The following is a 16,443-nucleotide window of genomic DNA, read 5'->3' on the forward strand; positions in this document are numbered from 1 at the left end:
AGGCAAGAGGAAAGGAATTTTCCCCAGCTATTTTTAGCAGAGCCTTGTTCCTCCTGCTGGAGAGATTCCTAAGGCCTGGCTCGGGCCTCCACCCACAGCTTTCATCCCTGGATGCACAGCTGAGCCACGCTGAGCTGATGCATCTGGAAGAGGCCAGAGGCAGCCCTGACACAGCCTCTGGGCTGAGAATGAGAGGCAAAAGCATCAACACAGCCACCGGCTAAACCCTCCTCTAGGAGCAGCACACCTCTGAAAGCGGTACTAATAGCAGCTCATGGGCTTGATCTGATCTCTGGCTGCCTCACTTCCTAATTCCATGAATCCACCTCTGCAGGACTGGATAGAATTTAAGCCCAGCTGACAGAGGGGAGATTGAGATGAGATCTGAGGCAGAAGCTCTTCCCTGTGAGGGTGGTGAGGCCCTGGCACAGGGTGCCCAGAGAAGCTGTGGCTGCCCCATCCCTGGCAGTGTTCAAGGCCAGGTTGGACAGGGCTTGGAGCAGCCTGGTCTAGTGGAAGGTGTCCCTGCCTGTGGCAGGGGGTTGGAACTGGATAAGCTTTAAGGTCCCTTCTAACCTAAACCAATCTGTGATTGTATGATTCTATGATCCCCGATTTTCCCCAAATGTTTCTATCCAAGGCATCAGGACTAAAAGATTTTGAACACTCACCTTCTCGTTAAGTTTAAACATTTATTTCACATCCCTAAGGTTTTTTTCTATCCAAAACTAAACCCCCAGTGTTTTTTCCTTAAGCCCAGCTTCTAGAGTCACACTGAAGATGGAGCTTCCCACAAACAAATCCCTAAGGAAATGGCTGTCATTTGTCCATCCCCACAGCATCCAACGGTTTTCCAACATCACAACCAGCTCCAGGAGGTCTCTCCCACCATTTCAGTGCCTCCCTCAGCTGTGCCAGTCCAGGTCCTGGGAACAGCAGGAAGTGGTGTGACAAGCATGGTCTCAGAGGGGTGGTTGTTCCAAAGCACTGACTGATGCTGACAGATCCTGTAGGTTGTTTATGTGGACTTCCCAGGACCCTGCCAGCTGCAGGAAGACCACACTTCCCAGCCCAGCTGCCTCTTCAAGCCTTGGAAGTGGACGTGGAAGGCCACCCACACAGAAAGGTTCAATACTCTGGGTCCAGGAGGTGGATGGGCACCACAGGGAGACCAGGCAGCAGGGCACTGGCAAACAGACACTACCTCAGGCAGTCACAGGCAAGGTGAGGTTCTGGCTTACTGGTGTTCTTCACATGAGATCATGCATGCCATGAAGAGACAAGGAAACAGAAAGGAAAGGAGAAGAGGAAGAGCAGCCATGGGAATGTTTAAGTACCGCTGGGCCCCAGCTGGAGGCTTGTCCTCCAGCACAGTCACTTGAACTTCATTTTTCAGGAGATTATCCCTATTCTCTGCATACTGAAAGAGGAAAGGTGAAACACCCAGAGATGCAATTACATAGTTTATGGCTGTCTGCTGGGAGGATGCTTTCACAAGGAAACACCCTTTGCATTGACTCAGTGTAGACATAAACTCCCCAGCAGGTTTTTGTCTAGACTGTCAAATAAGGGATCTGGGATGTTTCTGGCAGTAAGAAACAAGGTCTGGGTTGTTTTAGTGTGTTCTCCGGGATGTGCTGCTATTCATTTCCACTGGTCAAAGGAGCCAAAATCCCTACACTGAGAATGCATGTGTGCAGCTTATGCACCTTGAAGCTTTTCTTTCCTTCTCAGGACATGGAGTGTACTGGGGACACAGAAGGACCCTTCCCACAAAAACCAGGGATGTAAAGTGGCACCAGGTCCTTCAGGAGTCCTTAGAGGAGAGGTGGTTTATACTGTCTCACTGTGCAGCTTGTGGTGTTCAAGGTCACATGTGATTTACAACATGCAAGAGAAGAGAAGAGCTCTGTGGGTGACTTGGCTTTGTGTCCCACAGCTCAGGGATGACCTCCCGAGCTATTTAAGACACGCTAAAACTGTCTCCTCCCAAACTCAGTCTCCCCCTGTGCACAAAGACCTCTTCACTGGTGTTTTCTATGAAAAAAGCCAGCTGAAGACATGTTGTCTCTGGTTTCCGTGTCATCATAAAGCACCAGTCCCAGGCGAACCCTGCAAGGAACACTTCCCAAGGTGACATTCAGCTCCCTGAGGCAACTGCTCCTCTAAATCCAGCAATGTTCCATCTTCAAGGGTGACTCCAGCTGTAGTCTTTCAGAATAAAGTCTTTCAGAGCCAGGCTGGCTGGACCTACACAAGGCAGAGAGCTCATCTGCTTTGGGTGGAAACATCATTCATTTCCAGCAGTAAAGAAAAAAAACCAAAAAACCCTATATGGGATGGTAGGTCACTAAGGCAGCATCTTGCCACCACCATGTTAGCTCAGCCGGGCTCTGGAGCTTTTCCATATTTCCTGCCTCATGTGCAAGCTGCTCTCAAAGGAGACTTCACACCTCAAATTAAACCAGGAAAGGTGGCCATTTCCTGCTTTTAATCAAGAAATCACTTGATTTTACTAACCTAACAAGGTTACAAAACAAAAGCAGTGAAGCCCAGACATTCACTCAACCCAGTGTCCACATCCAGCAGCACAAAGTGCACTGTTGAAGTTGTTTTTTACAGCTTAGTGTACTTGCTTTGGTTAAGAAGAGCCTGCTTGGCAAACTCCTAGTGCATGGACACAAGAAGGGTGTGGTATAGCTGGCTTCTAGCGAGGTAAACATAAACAGGTACCTGGGGAGACAAGGAGAAGCTGGTGACCAAGTCCGCAGATGCACACAGGTTTGGCAAGACTAAGCAAAGAATTTGAAGGACTTTATGGAAACGCTGCTTCTAAGTATCTCTTCTGAATGGTATTAAAGCCACTAGATTAGGAAAAAGACAAGCACAATCTTATACAAGTCAAATTAAATTTGCAGAAATGCTTCAAGAAGTCTCTCCTCTCTCTTTTCAAGATCTGGACTTACCATATATTCCCTACATCCTCAGCTGGCTGGGATCTGGTGCAGTCTCAGCACATGGGTTTAGCCATCCTCCAAGTACAGACACAGAAAGTGCTGCCAGCACCAACTCCCAAAGCTGTTTTGAAATGAAGCAGGCAGAAGGTACACAAGGGAAATAAGACAACAGCTCTCAGGGACATGATTGTATATTTCCAAAGGATAGGTGACAAGGCAAGGGGGTGCTGCCCCAGCCCACCCTACTCCAGAGCCTCCCCCTATGATACAGCAGCACATATAGCTGCCAGAGTGGAGTTTGGAGGCAAAACAAGCCAGCATGGAGCAAAACTTGGGAGTTTTTCATGCTGAAATTAAGCTTGGCAGGCTCAGGAAGGACCCACGCAGGCTGGCAGGTGGGAAGCAGGGAGGTGCAGGTGAGAAACCAGAGCCTTGGCCTGACTCAGCCACAGCTGGCACAGACCTGAAAACTCCCTTCAACTGCATCCGCTGCAGTTCCCCTCTGGAGGAGCAGGATCAAGTGGCTGTCTCCAGCCGAGGTGAGGCAATACCTTGCCTCAAAGGATGCCGACGGTTCAGGCTTGCCGGCCTCAGGCACACATGTAAGACACTTGCCATGGGCAGTGTCCGAAGCCTGGAATTTCACCACCGCTCAGGCTGGCTCCTGACATTTCCTCTGTTAGGAGTCAATTTCTTGAGAGTATTTATTTACTTAACATTATGCCAAGACTTGGACAAAACCAGTGATTTAGGAATCCTTTTACCATTGGTATTCCTGCCCAGAGGAATTCAAACACAGAGGAGGAAGTCTGAGCTCTCATTACGCACTGGCGGGTCAGTCAGGCTCTGACCTTTGTGCTCTGGTTTCAGCTTGGCAGTTCTCTTGGTTTCCATAAATCCTTTCACTGCTTTCCTGACGTTAATTTATTTCAGAGTTAGTTTTATTTATTGACAGTGCTCCCTGCCCCGTAAGCACAGAGGCTGAGCCACCCGTGACAGCAGCTACCTCCAACCTGGAAGGTTTCCAGACCTCACTTTTTGCCCACTTCAGCCACCCAGAACAAAAGGAAAGCACATGAGCTCCCCTTATGCTACAGAGCATAATTATGCCATTTATTTCAGCCCCTAGTTCTGCTTTTACCTGCCCTTAAGGCACCAGAAGGCAGTGACACCACGATGGCCAGTGCTGCTCTCCACTGGCTTTACCTTCCCTTGGAAACACCAACAGAGCTGATGCAGTGAGTTTTGGTTGTCCTACCTTGCCTCTGACAAAATCTTGAGTGTCTTAAAAGTACGGCAAAATTAAAGCAGGAACCAGCTGTAGTTTGAGATCAGAAATGTTAAATAAGTTGGAAATCCGTATGTCAGACTCCCCACGGTCCCTGTGAAGTCCCTCACCTGAGTTTGGGCTGGTCCCATAGGCACCAGGTCTCCCAATTCCTGGGCAGGAAGGAAGGAAAGGGCAGCCCACCACTTCAGCCTGGAGAAATCAGCTGTGTCTAAAGCTAAGTGTAGAGTCTGACTCTCCTTCCATCTCACATGAGAAATAGAAACACAAGTTGTGCAACTAGACCACCCTCCAGCTTCTCCCTCATCCAAGTCTCCTGCTTTAAAGCCGATGCCTGGCTCACCCCACCAAAAGGTTCTAAAGCTCTGCCAGACTCTCAGAGGGGATCTGCCAAGCTGTACAGACCATGGCTGCAGCATATCTTGTGATGCCACTGGCCTGTCATCACCTCTCTCCTCAGAGCTTCCTGTGCCAAGCTGCTTACTGAGCTCTACCTCCTCACTTGGAAGCTCATTCCCCGCTGCAGGTATCCCTCCAGACGCAGGCATGCCACAGCATGCAAACACACAGCAATCAGGTAACGTTCTCAGACTTGGAGGTGAAAAATCATGAAGCTTCTTTGGAAAGAAGAGAAACAGAACAAAGTCATCCGAAACCTAATGAACTGAGGGCTGAAGCACTTCTGCTATGGAGACAGGCTGAGAGAGCTGGGCACATTCAGCCTGGAGAAGAGAAGGCTCCAGGGGGGACCTCAGAGCAGCTTCCAGTGCCTAAAGGGGCCAACAAGAAAGCTGGAGAGGGGCTTTTGACAAGGGCAGGTAGGGACAGGACAAGGGGGAATGGCTTTAAACTGACAGAGGGGAGACTGAGGTGAGATCTGAGGACGAAGTTCTTCCCTGTGAGGGTGGTGAGGCCCTGGCACAGGGTGCCCAGAGAAGCTGTGGCTGCCCCATCCCTGGCAGTGTTCAAGGCCAGGTTGGATGGGGCTTGGAGCAACCTCACAAGGTCCCTTTCAACCCAATGCGATTCTACAATATGCTTGGAGAACTGGGCTCTGCTGTGTGCCATGGGTCCATGAAGATGAGCCTCTGACTGAAACACCCCACAGGGCAAAGCTTCATATCTACCAGCACAGCTGGGCTAGTAACCCCCCATGCAACAAGGCAGCAGATGGTAAACATGGAAACTGCTCACGTTCAGAGAGTCTCTGGACTAAACAGAGTCTTGTCTCAGAGCACTACTCCTGCATGACTTCAGCCTCTCACCAGCACAGAAACAGGCTGCCCCTCTGAAAAAGAAAACATTACCTGCTTTCTGGATGTTACACCCAAAAGAGGGAGGCAGAGGCTTAAACGAGGGCTGCAGGACCAGGAATCCCTCACGCTTTTATCTGGGGCTAGAACCAGACTTGTGTGGGGTCACAGCTTCCATCATGGGAAGCTTCGCAGAGTGCAAGTTACACTTCTTCAAGCTGGTATTATCACTTCAGCCAGCATTCTGCTTGAGCAATGCAGTCTGGGGAAGCTTTAGCTTTGTCTGCCATTCTCTAACCAAACAGCAAAGCAAGTATTTACCCAATTACATGGTAGAGTTATTCTGTACCGAGCAAAACCCACAACAGCAAAACTATTTGGACACAAGGACACGAGCCCAGCAAAATATCTGTGTTGCATTAAGCTGCAGAAATCTGTCCTTCCCCATGCTGGCCTCTGCAGCAAAGCAGCAGTCTGGGGTACAGTGAAGGTTACCAAAAGCTGAAGATACTGAAGACAAGGGGCAATGGGTGCAAACTTGAGCATAGGAAGTTCCACGTTAACATCAGGAAGAACTTCTTTACTGTAAGAGTGACAGAGCACTGGAAAAGGGTTTCTCAGGGGGGTTGTGGAGTCTCCTACACTGGAGATATTCAAGGCCCGCCTGGACAAGTTCCTGTGTGATGTACTGTAGGTTACCCTGCTCTTGCAGGGGGGTTGGACTAGATGATCTTTTGAGGTGCCTTCCAACCCTTGGGATTCTGTGATTCTGTGATGCTGTGATCCTACATGGGACCATTAGCTTCCATGGTTGTGAAGACTCAACCCCCAGTAAGTGCCCCCTTGCATGGTGCCATGGCCACTTCTTGCCCTGGATGAGCTCCCCACAGAGATGACCCCAGCAATGCCCTTCCCACCAGCCCAACTCCCTCACGCTGCTCCAGGCTCAAAACCCAGAGGAGACTCAACCAGGATATGCATTGAGGTGGAAAGTAATAGGGGTGGAGACACCTTGACAGCAAGCAGCAGCAGCAAGGATGCTTTCCCTCTGCTTCCACAAGCACCCACAAGAAGACCAACGTGTTCAAGCTCCATGTGAGCATCAAGCAGGGCTTCTGGAAGAGCTGTACCCCCAAGTCTAAGGGAAGACACCTCACCATCACCCTGGCACTCTATTTGGGCTAGTATTTCTGCACATCCTTGCAGGTGAAAGCAAATACAAACCAAACATACCCCAGGAGCTGTGGGAAGCCAGAGCAGCCAAGGCAAAGCACCTGATTACACCAGTCTCAGCCAGCTGGAAGGTATTCCCTATGGCTGGAAATCAGGACACACTGTGACTCTGAAGCAGAGCTTTGTCCTCCACAGTGCCTCACAGCCCAGGGAACTCGCTTCCAGTCACAGTTGCTGCTCACATCCTGGTGCCAGCTGACACAAGGGAGGACACACAAATCTGGAGGAAAAGGGAGAATGAGCTGGGAGATGCTGCTGAGGCAGGAACAGTTAGGATCATAGAATCCCAGAATGGTTTGAGTTGGAAGGGATTTTAAAGCCCATCCAGTTCCAACCCCCTGCCACAGGCAGGGACACCTTCCACTAGACCAGGTTGCTCCATGCCCCATCCAACCTGGCCTTGAACACTGCCAGGGATGGGGCAGCCCCAGTTTCTCTGGGTAACCTGTGCCAGGGCCTCACCACCCTCACAGGGAAGAACTTCTGCCTCAGATCCCATCTCAGTCTCCCCTCTGACAGTTTAAAGCCATTCCCCTTGTCCTGTCCCTACCTGCCCTTGCCAAAAAGAACACTTCAGGTTTGCCTGCAGCCAAGCAGCCAGGCAGAAGCGGAACCCAGGTGGTACCCAGAAGGAGGCAGGCAGCATACTTCCCACCTCACTACCTTCAGACTCTTTCCTGCTTCCACCCAGGAAGACAGCATGTTTGTTGGAATTACCCTCCTGATATCAAGCTCTGATGCACCCATCCCACAGGGACAGAGGAACACTGGGAAAACCAGGAAGGTGCTTGAAATGGGGGTAACCAGAGGCCAGGAGGAGCCTTCCTCAGCCTGAACAAGCAGCAGCCACCTGGAAGTCAGTGTGGTGGATGTATTTATAATGCTGACAGAGGTGACCAGCTCTTTGCCTGTCCCAGTCCGAGATGCAGGAAGCAATGCTATCCAGAGTGGGATCAGCTCACAGATGAAGGAGCCATACAGCTGCAAGCACCATGCCACAGAGAACCTGCCATAAGACAGGGTGGGAGCCTGGTACGGGAGCAGCCTGTGAACCTCAAAAGTCAGCTACAGACATGGCACTGGTTTGGTACAACCACTATCTGAGCAGGGAAGCAAACTGGGAATATATCCCTGTTCCCAGGCATCACACCGATGCCTGCTGGCAGCCCTCACTTGTTTCAGGGACAGCCTCCTCTATCTCAAGGCAGACCACAGCCCTGCCAGCAGACCCTCTGATCTAGTGGCTGCCTGCCAGAGGAAAGGGCTGTCCTGCTCTTATGACAGCACAGCCCAGGGAGTGCGGGAAGCTGGGTGGGCAGAAGATGAGCTCCAGAACCAGTGCCAAGGACAGGGCAGGAGCCAGGGTGGAGGAGAGCAGAGCTACCACTCCCAGCAGCCTCTTCACAGCAGGTCACTGCCCTCAGTCACAAAAACACTAAGCATCCTGCATTCAGGGTCAAGCACCAGGTCTCAAGGGGCCTCTTAAGTTTCCAGGATCCCTATTTTGGGGACCGGAGGGAAGGTATTCTCCCCCATAACCCACTCAGACAGACATACCCCACCCCTGCAGTCCTGCATCCAGCTCTGGGGCCCCAACAGAAGGGCATGGAGCTGTTAGAGCAAGTCCAGAGGAAGCAACAAAGATGCTCTGAAGACTAGAGAGCACCTCTGCTACAGAGACAGGCTGAGAGAGCTGGGCTTGTTCAGCCTGGAGAAGAGAAGGCTCCAGGGAGAACTTAGAGCAGCTTCCAGTGCCTAAAGGGGCCAACAAGAAAGCTGGAGAGGGGCTTTTGACAAGGGCAAGTAGGGATAGGACAAGGGGGAATGGCTTTAACCTGACAGAGGGGAGACTGAGATGAGATCTGAGGCAGAAGTTCTTCCATGTGAGGGCGGTGAGGCCCTGGCACAGGTTGCCCAGAGAAGCTGTGGCTACCCCATCCCTGGCAGTGTTCAAGGCCAGGTTGGATGGGGCTTGGAGCAACCTCACCTAGTAGAAGGTGTCCCTGCCTGTGGCAGGGGGATGGAACTGGATGAGCTTTAAGGTCCCTTCCAACACAAACTACTCTGGGATTCTATGATTTCAGGCCCATTTCCTCCCTGCTCCACCCCCAAGGCCTGGAACCACAGTATACTATCACAGCCACACAACTATCATACACAAGGGATGATCCCATGTACCACCAGAGTCCCAAAGTTATCCGGATACAAGCAGCATCCTAAGGACAGCACTGCCATGAAGCCCTCCTGCAGCACTTGGACCCTCAGAGTAAGCACCATGCAAAGTGCACTCCAAACTGACCCATACCTGCAGCTCCATGCCCACCAATGGCCACTCTCAGTCCTTCTGCCAGGAGGTATATACCTTAGAGCAGGAGAGGTGCTGCTGGGGATGTCCCATGCCACAGTTCATAGAATCCTACAATCCCAGGTTGGAAGGTACTCAAGGATCATCTGGTCCAACTTTCTAGGCAACACACGACCTAGACTAGATAGCCCAGCACCCTGTCCAGCTAACTCACATGTCCAGCACTGGGGAGTCACCACTTCCCTGGTGAGATTATTCCAGTAGCTGATAGCTCTCATGGTGAAAAATTCTCCTCTTGTGTCCAATCAAAATCTCCCCAGGAGTAACACATGCCATCATTCTTCTTCTCCATGCGACTCCTTGTAAATAGGAAGTTTCCACCTTCTTTGTAGCCATAATTTGAGAACAATAATTAAGCTTAATTTTTTTAAATAGCTTTTAAAATTGTTCCTTGCCACAAGCTGTGTGTCACCACAAGGTCCACCAGAACCATCCAAACCTTCCCACCAAGCAGCCAAGGTTCAGCAGCAACAAGATGCCACCACCCAGCATGGGGCATAAGACCTGCCATGGTTGAGGCCAGCACAGCAGAGGGGCATCTCTCCTGCCCTTCCCCTTTCCCCCAGCTTTTATCCCACATTTCCCCCTCTTTGGACTTCAAGCCTACCCCATATGTGATCCCACCTCCATTCAGCTTCTGCTCCTCCTACTCCATAAGGCAGTTTTGGCTTCCTCCAGAGGCAGGAGGAAGCATGAAGAATAGAAAGAGAGCAACTCCCTGCACACTGTTAACTGGACCAAAGCCAGCAAGGACAGGATTGTCCCACCAAGCCCCAAAGCAAGCCAAGAACTGGCACTTCAAAGGAGAGAGCTGCTAAAACTCAGTCTAGCAGGTGGCTGGCTTCTTCACAAAGCCTTGTATGATGAGACAGATCTTGAAGCTAAAAGCCCATTTCCCAACCCAGAGGCCATCCCTTCAGAGGGAGCAGGAACACCAGATTTACTCCTTGTCAAGCTGCTCAGCACAGACAGACATGTTTAAGTGTGATTAGGGAAATGCTGAGTTGCACTTGGGAGTTTTCCCAAGCTTTGTCTGGAAGAGCACTGGGGCTTGCAAGCGGAACTGTTAAAGTTTAACGGGATAAGAAGCAGAATCCCAAGGGATTTCAGAGCACTGTATCCGGATGTTTGGTTGTTCTCACCTACACATGGGGCTCACACAACACAGTGCAGCAGAGATATCTTATATCAGCCATTTCAGAAGAGTCTGTTATCTGAAAACATCAGCTCAGGTGCACAGCAAGTGATGTTCCAGCTATAAAGGAGGACCAGAGAACACCCTCCACGCAGGAGAGCCAAGAATAACCTCATAAGAGTGCTCTGGCTGAGCTCAGCCAGCTTTGTGGCAGCCAAAGTGGCTGGTGACTTGGGAAAGCAGAGACCAAAACGGGCAGCACTTCAATCAGCAATTCCTAACCATCTGTCACCAGTACAGGAGCCCTGGGGGGTTAGAGGCTTGGTAAGAGAATCTTACAGCTGGATCCCCGCTGTATTTCAAACCACCTTACCTTAATCAGCAAACACATAAAGCTAAGTCTGTCCATGAGGAGAGCTCAGAAGCTGGGCTCCTGTTTTACAAACAGGAGGCACCCACCACACAGGCCCCATGCTGCATGAGGCAGCAGTCTGCTGCATGCCAACTTATCCCTGACACCCCGATGGCAATGCCTGCATGCCCAGCTGCACCAGGGCAATGGATGAGGGCAGCCAGGCTTACCCTTGCCAAGCCCTTCAAGGACTGAAGCCATTTCCCCTCCCCTCCACAGGTTCCCAACCACTGGGACAGGGCACCAACCCTGCTCACTCAAGCAGATGCCTGGACAGCTTCTGCTGCATTTTCACCGCAAGTCACACGAGGCTAGGGACAAGCGGACCACCAGGAGCAGAGCAGGTGACAGTGCTCATTGCACACTCCTCCTAGGACTCCGAACTCTGCAGTTATCCTGGAAGCAGGTTTTCAGGTTACAGCTGGGACTTCTGCACAGGCACAGAGCTCAGAGAAAGAGGCTAAAAGTCTCTCATCACACCCTCTGCATCACAGCATCAAAGCAAAGCATGAAGTGACCAAGCAGCCACCACGCCAGGAGGCAGTAACTGAAGCTTTATTACAGGGAATCACAGCCCAACTGATAAGTATACTCATCCCAAAATGGCTGGGGATCAGGTCAGGGCTGCTGCATCGAGGTGTGAGACAGAAGAGAGCAGGAGGTGACAGGCAGCATACTGGAATGAGTGTCACATGGCTTGGATCAGCTGGAAGTACAGCCCTGAGCTCACAACCAACTCAGTGCAGGGTGCACTAGCCTAAAAATCAAGCTAAACAATACACAGTGTGTTAGTTACATCAGTACAACTACAGGCTGGGGGAGACTGGACTGAGAGAAGCCCTGAGGAGGGGGACTTGGGGGTGTTGGTCAACGAGAAGCTCACCATAACCCAGCACTGTGCGCTTGCAGCCCAGAAACCAACCATGTCCTGGGCTGCATCTCCAGAAGCGTGACCAGCAGGTTGAGGGAGAGAATTCGCCCCCATGTGCTCTTGTGAAAGTCCCCCACAGTCCTGTGTCCAGCTTTGGAGCCCCTTTTTACAAGCGCATGTATTGACAGGACAAGTGGAATGGCTTCTAGCTGACAGAGGGGAGACTGAGATGGGATCTGAGGAAGAAGTTCTTGCCTGTGAGGGTGGTGAGGCCCTGGCACAGGTTGCCCAGAAAAGCTGTGGCTGCCCCATCCCTGGCAGTGTTCAAGGCCAGGTTGGACAGGGCTTGGAGCAGCCTTGCCTAGTGGAAGGTGTCCCTGCCCATGGCAGGGGGTTGGAACTGGATGAGCTTTAAGGTCCCTTCCAACACAAACTACTCTGGGATTCTATGATATGATTCTATGGTTTAAGTGACCTAAATAAGTGAAGTCATATAAGAACCATTCCTACGGCAATGGAGTCTCAGACAGGAACACAGGCAAGGGGGTTTGTCAACACCCAACAGTTATTCTGGTACAAACTGGATATTTGTGATAACAAAGGAAGCTCAAGCAACTTCTCCTGCAAGCAGAAAATCCCACAAAGCTGTGACTGAAGTCAATCCCTGAACCCCTCAATATCTTTTATATTAATGCTGAGTACTTGCCCTGCACCATCCAGCTTCAAGAAACAGCTCAGTTTCACAGTTTCAGCTATTTACTTCCCCCTCCCCAGAAGCTTCTCAGCTTTCCATACCCCTCTGCACACCCCAGTGCGGAACATGACCCTGCGGCCCAAGTCCTCCAGCACCGGGCAAAGAACACTCTGGAGTAACAAGTACAGTTTTGGCAGACATTTCCCAATGATCTGCACAAGAAGGAATTGCTGGACTGGCCAACATCCTCTACATTAACCAGCATTTAAAAACCACAAGGAATTTGGTGCTGCAGATTGAGATCAGCTTTACAAGGAAGAGCCGGCAACTGCTGGAAGAGGCAAACTGAGCCAACAGCAGAGATTTGGGGCACACCTGTGAGGGAAAACTAAGAAATTCCAGGCTAGCATCTAACACTGCCCAGAGAATTACTTCAGGAAAGACAGGGAAGCGTTCTGCAGTGGATCACCTGCTGCAGCCTAGCAGCTATCATATGGATTGAAAATGTTGTAAGAGCCTGCACAATGGAGGCCAGCAGGAAAATCCTCTCCACAGGCAATTAACCAGGGTAGCAAAGAAATCATAGAATCACAGAAAGGTTTGGGCTGAATGGGACATTAAAGTTTATCCAGTTCAAATCCCCCTGCCATGGGCAGGGACACCTTCCACCAGACCAGGTTCCTCCAAGCCACATCCAACCTGGCCTTGAACACTGCCAGGGATGGGGCAGCCACAGCTTCTCTGGGCAACCTGTGCCAGGGCCTCACCACCCTCACAGGGAAGAGGTTCTGCCTCAGATCTCATCTAGATCTCCTCACTGGCAGCTTAAAACAATTAAAATGTGCCTCCACCCTCCCTTCACCCCTTCTCCTTCCAGGGAGAAGCATGCCAGGAACACCCATCCTCACTCAAGGCAGGAGACCAACTGCTCTCCAGCTTCAAGCAGGTTCCCACAGCCCAGCTGACTTCACTGGCAAGCACCATGAAAGCCACACAGCCCAACTAGAGCCAACACACTCTGAATCAATCCATCCTTCTTCCCAGTATTAGTGAGGAACAGGTGTTTTATTCCTCACATGTTTAAGAGACACCTCTCAACCACAGCTAAAAGCAGGCTGGGATGTGCTCCCTTCCGCCCTTGCCATGTTCTGACTGGGATAAGGTCCTTGGTGGGAGCCACCAAGAGCAAGCTCCTGGCATGATTTCCAGGGCTGCAGTTTAATGAGCACAAGCTTTGCCTAAAGCTGGAGTTCACCCCAAAGCAGGGCTGGGATTTTCTCCCTAGACCTGACCAAACCTGCCTTCCTACCCCTTCAGAGCATCACTGAAGGAACTCAGATCCCCTGTTTCAGCCTGCTGCTGGCAGAGGGATGTGTACCTGCCATCTAGAATGACCCCAGAGCTTGTAAAAAAAATGGGAAGAAGAGTTCCTCCCTGCAGCTGGGAACTGCTGTGGCACAGCAGCTGTACATGCCCATCCATAGCACATGCTCCAAGGATTAATCAACCATCTCCGTGATGAAAATCTTTCACCAAAGAAGCTCCATAAGCCCACAGAGATGCCACCACTGTGTGACACCAAGCTCCCCAGCTGCAGCCCCACTCCTGTGGGTCACAGTGACCTCCTTATCCATAGGGATCACCTATCACACAGCAAGGAAACAGCACTGGGGGACTGGAGTGCCCAGATCTGGGGCCACCAGTACATGAGAGACCAGAACATGCTGGAGCAGGCCCAGGAAAAGGGCATCAGGTCAACCCCTGACCTTATTAATGTGGGGTGAACATCTTAGTAGAACAGGTTACCCAGAGAGTTCATGGAGTCTTCATCCTCAGAGATAATCAAACCCCAAGAAGACACAGTCTGCTCCCAGCAGGAGGCTGGGTTAGGCCATCTCCACAGGTCCCTGCCACCTCAGCTGTCCTGAGGATCTGCAACCACAGGAGCTGGCTACCTCTTCTCATGCTAAGAGATACCAGACAGCAGCACAAAGATCCCAAATTACTTCAGCTGGCACAACAGCACTCTATCTCCAGACACAAAAGCAAGCAATATTCTTGGAAAATATGATTTTCTAAGGCAACCTCCCCCACACACAATTTTTTCCCCAAGCAGCAGAAAACATTTCTCAGTAGAGACGAGTTGATTCCACTTGTACAAGGTTACCGCATCTTGCCTGCATATTCTAGGTGAGCACGGCTCCTAGCCCTGCAGACACTGCCCACCACAAGTATCAGGTATTTGCTTAAATCTACAGCTACTCTACAATTACCTGCAGCCCCAGAAGTGAGCATTCTTCCTGTAGTCCTGCATCCAACTCTGAGGTTGGCACGCCTCTGCTATGGAAACAGGCTGAGAGCTGGGCTTGTTCAGCCTGGAGAAGGATCTGTGAACACCTTAGAGCTGCTTCCAGTGCCTAATAGGGGCCAACAAGAAAGCTGGAGAGGGGCTTTTGACAAGGGCAGGTAAGGACAGGACAAGGGGGAATGGCTTTAAACTGAGAGAGGGGAGATTGAGATGGGATCTGAGGCAGAAGTTCTTCCCTGTGAGGGTGGTGAGGCCCTGGCACAGGGTGCCCAGAGAAGCTGTGGCTGCCCCATCCCTGGCAGTGTTCAAGGACAGGTTGGATGGGGAGGAACCTGGTCTAGTAGAAGGTATCCACGTCCACGGCAGGGGGTTGGAACTGGATGGGCTTTAAGGTCCCTTCCAACCCAAGCCTTTCTGTGATTCTATAGTTTTATGATTTCTTAAAAGCAGGACTATGACACATCCAGACAAATAATTTCTCTTCCACCTGCACTGCTGATCCTTCCACCCCACATACAGGTGTGGTTTAACTTCCCAGACGCAGCCCTGAGAAACTTGTGTGGTAACTCCAGAATAAGAACCCAAACCAGACAACAAACCCACATTTAATAATCCTCATTCTGTGAGTATCCTGATCACTTCGAACCAGAGTTCCAGCAGGAGACTCTGCTGCCACCTTCTGAGATCGCCGTTACTGCAGGTACCCCCAAAACAACTGAAGACAGCTCTTTTCGCCTCCCTTTATGTCACCAAACCATAGGACAGGTTGCTTTCAAAAAGGAGCCACCCCCACCCCAGGGAGCACTGCTGTCGGCAAGCATCCCAGCCTCAATCTTCAGCTCCTTTACCTCCCCCACACGACGTAAAAATAGGCTTAAACAAGAGAAACTGGAGCAGCCCGGGTACAGCCAACGCAGCTGGAGCTTGCTGAGCTGTAAGGCGCCTGCAGCGCAGTAGCTTTGACTGTAGTTGACTCAATTTAGATATACAAATATGATGCTCGTGTATGCAGCGCAGCCGGTTTAGCACCACAGTCAGTAGACAAAACAACCCAGTTTTGTTACAGAACAGTGTTTAAAGCTTGTCTTTAGCTTCCAAGCTCGTTTGCAGCCTGAAAAGCACCGGAATCAGCCCTTGACCAATGCAGGAAGGCCATAGCAACACACCTCCTAAGCCCTAAACTCACAGAGAGGTATTTTAGTGAGGAAAGTGGGTCCCCAGTCCTCAGGGAAGTCACACCTACTGGGAGGTGGTCAGCTCGGACAGGGCCACACCTGAAGCCACCACAAGGATGGGAAAAGGCCAGGAGGGGCTCCAGCCGCACCTAGGTGGGCTTTCAAACACAGCTGGCCACAAGTCGTGGGCCACAGAGGACCCAAGGGGCTGGGGGGAGTGAGAGGTCCCAGGGGTGAGGAGATGCCCCTCTGCCTCCGCCTCCAGAGCGGCCTCACAACCCTAAGGCGCCCCAGAGGCGGCCCCCTCTCACCTTTTTGCCTTTCTTGCCCTCCTCCTCCATGTCTCCGGCGGCGGCGGCCCCGGCCCCCCAGGGGGCATCCCCGCAGCGGCCGTGCTCGCTCGGCCTCGGTGCGCGGCGGGGCCCAGGTGACCGGGCTCACTGCCTGGCAGCGACCATAGAGCCCACCAGAGGCCCGGCTCCGGCTCCCGGCCGCGGCCCGCCCGGAACCACCTCAGCGCCACCAACAACTTTTCAATCCTGCCGCCATCTTGGGCGGCGGCTTCCCGGCGTGCACCGCGCCCCGCCCTCCCCGGGGAGGACTGACGTCAGTCCTCCCCGGGCCCGCGCGGAGGTGGGGGGAGAGCAGAAACGCACCGCGCGTGCGCTCAGCAGGATGTTAAGCCCCGCCCACCAGCGCTAGCCCCGCCCTCCACTGGAACCACAGTAGTCGTGGGCTCGTAGGCCCCGCCC

General features: G+C 51.8%; 1 protein-coding gene across 1 annotated transcript in view; it reads right to left on the minus strand.

Annotated features, from left to right (window-relative positions):
* Nucleotides 1-16,273, minus strand: part of CCM2 (CCM2 scaffold protein) — a 33,872-nt gene extending 17,599 nt beyond the window's left edge. Inside the window, exon 1 of the mRNA XM_065667008.1 lies at nt 16,003-16,273. Coding sequence (XP_065523080.1) covers nt 16,003-16,032 — 30 coding nt within the window. The 5' untranslated portion in view covers nt 16,033-16,273. The remainder of the gene's footprint in view (nt 1-16,002) is intronic.
* Between the last annotated feature and the right edge of the window lie 170 nt (nt 16,274-16,443).

Source organism: Lathamus discolor, chromosome 2 (assembly GCF_037157495.1).
Source record: "Lathamus discolor isolate bLatDis1 chromosome 2, bLatDis1.hap1, whole genome shotgun sequence".
Taxonomy (NCBI): Eukaryota; Metazoa; Chordata; class Aves; order Psittaciformes; family Psittacidae; genus Lathamus; species Lathamus discolor.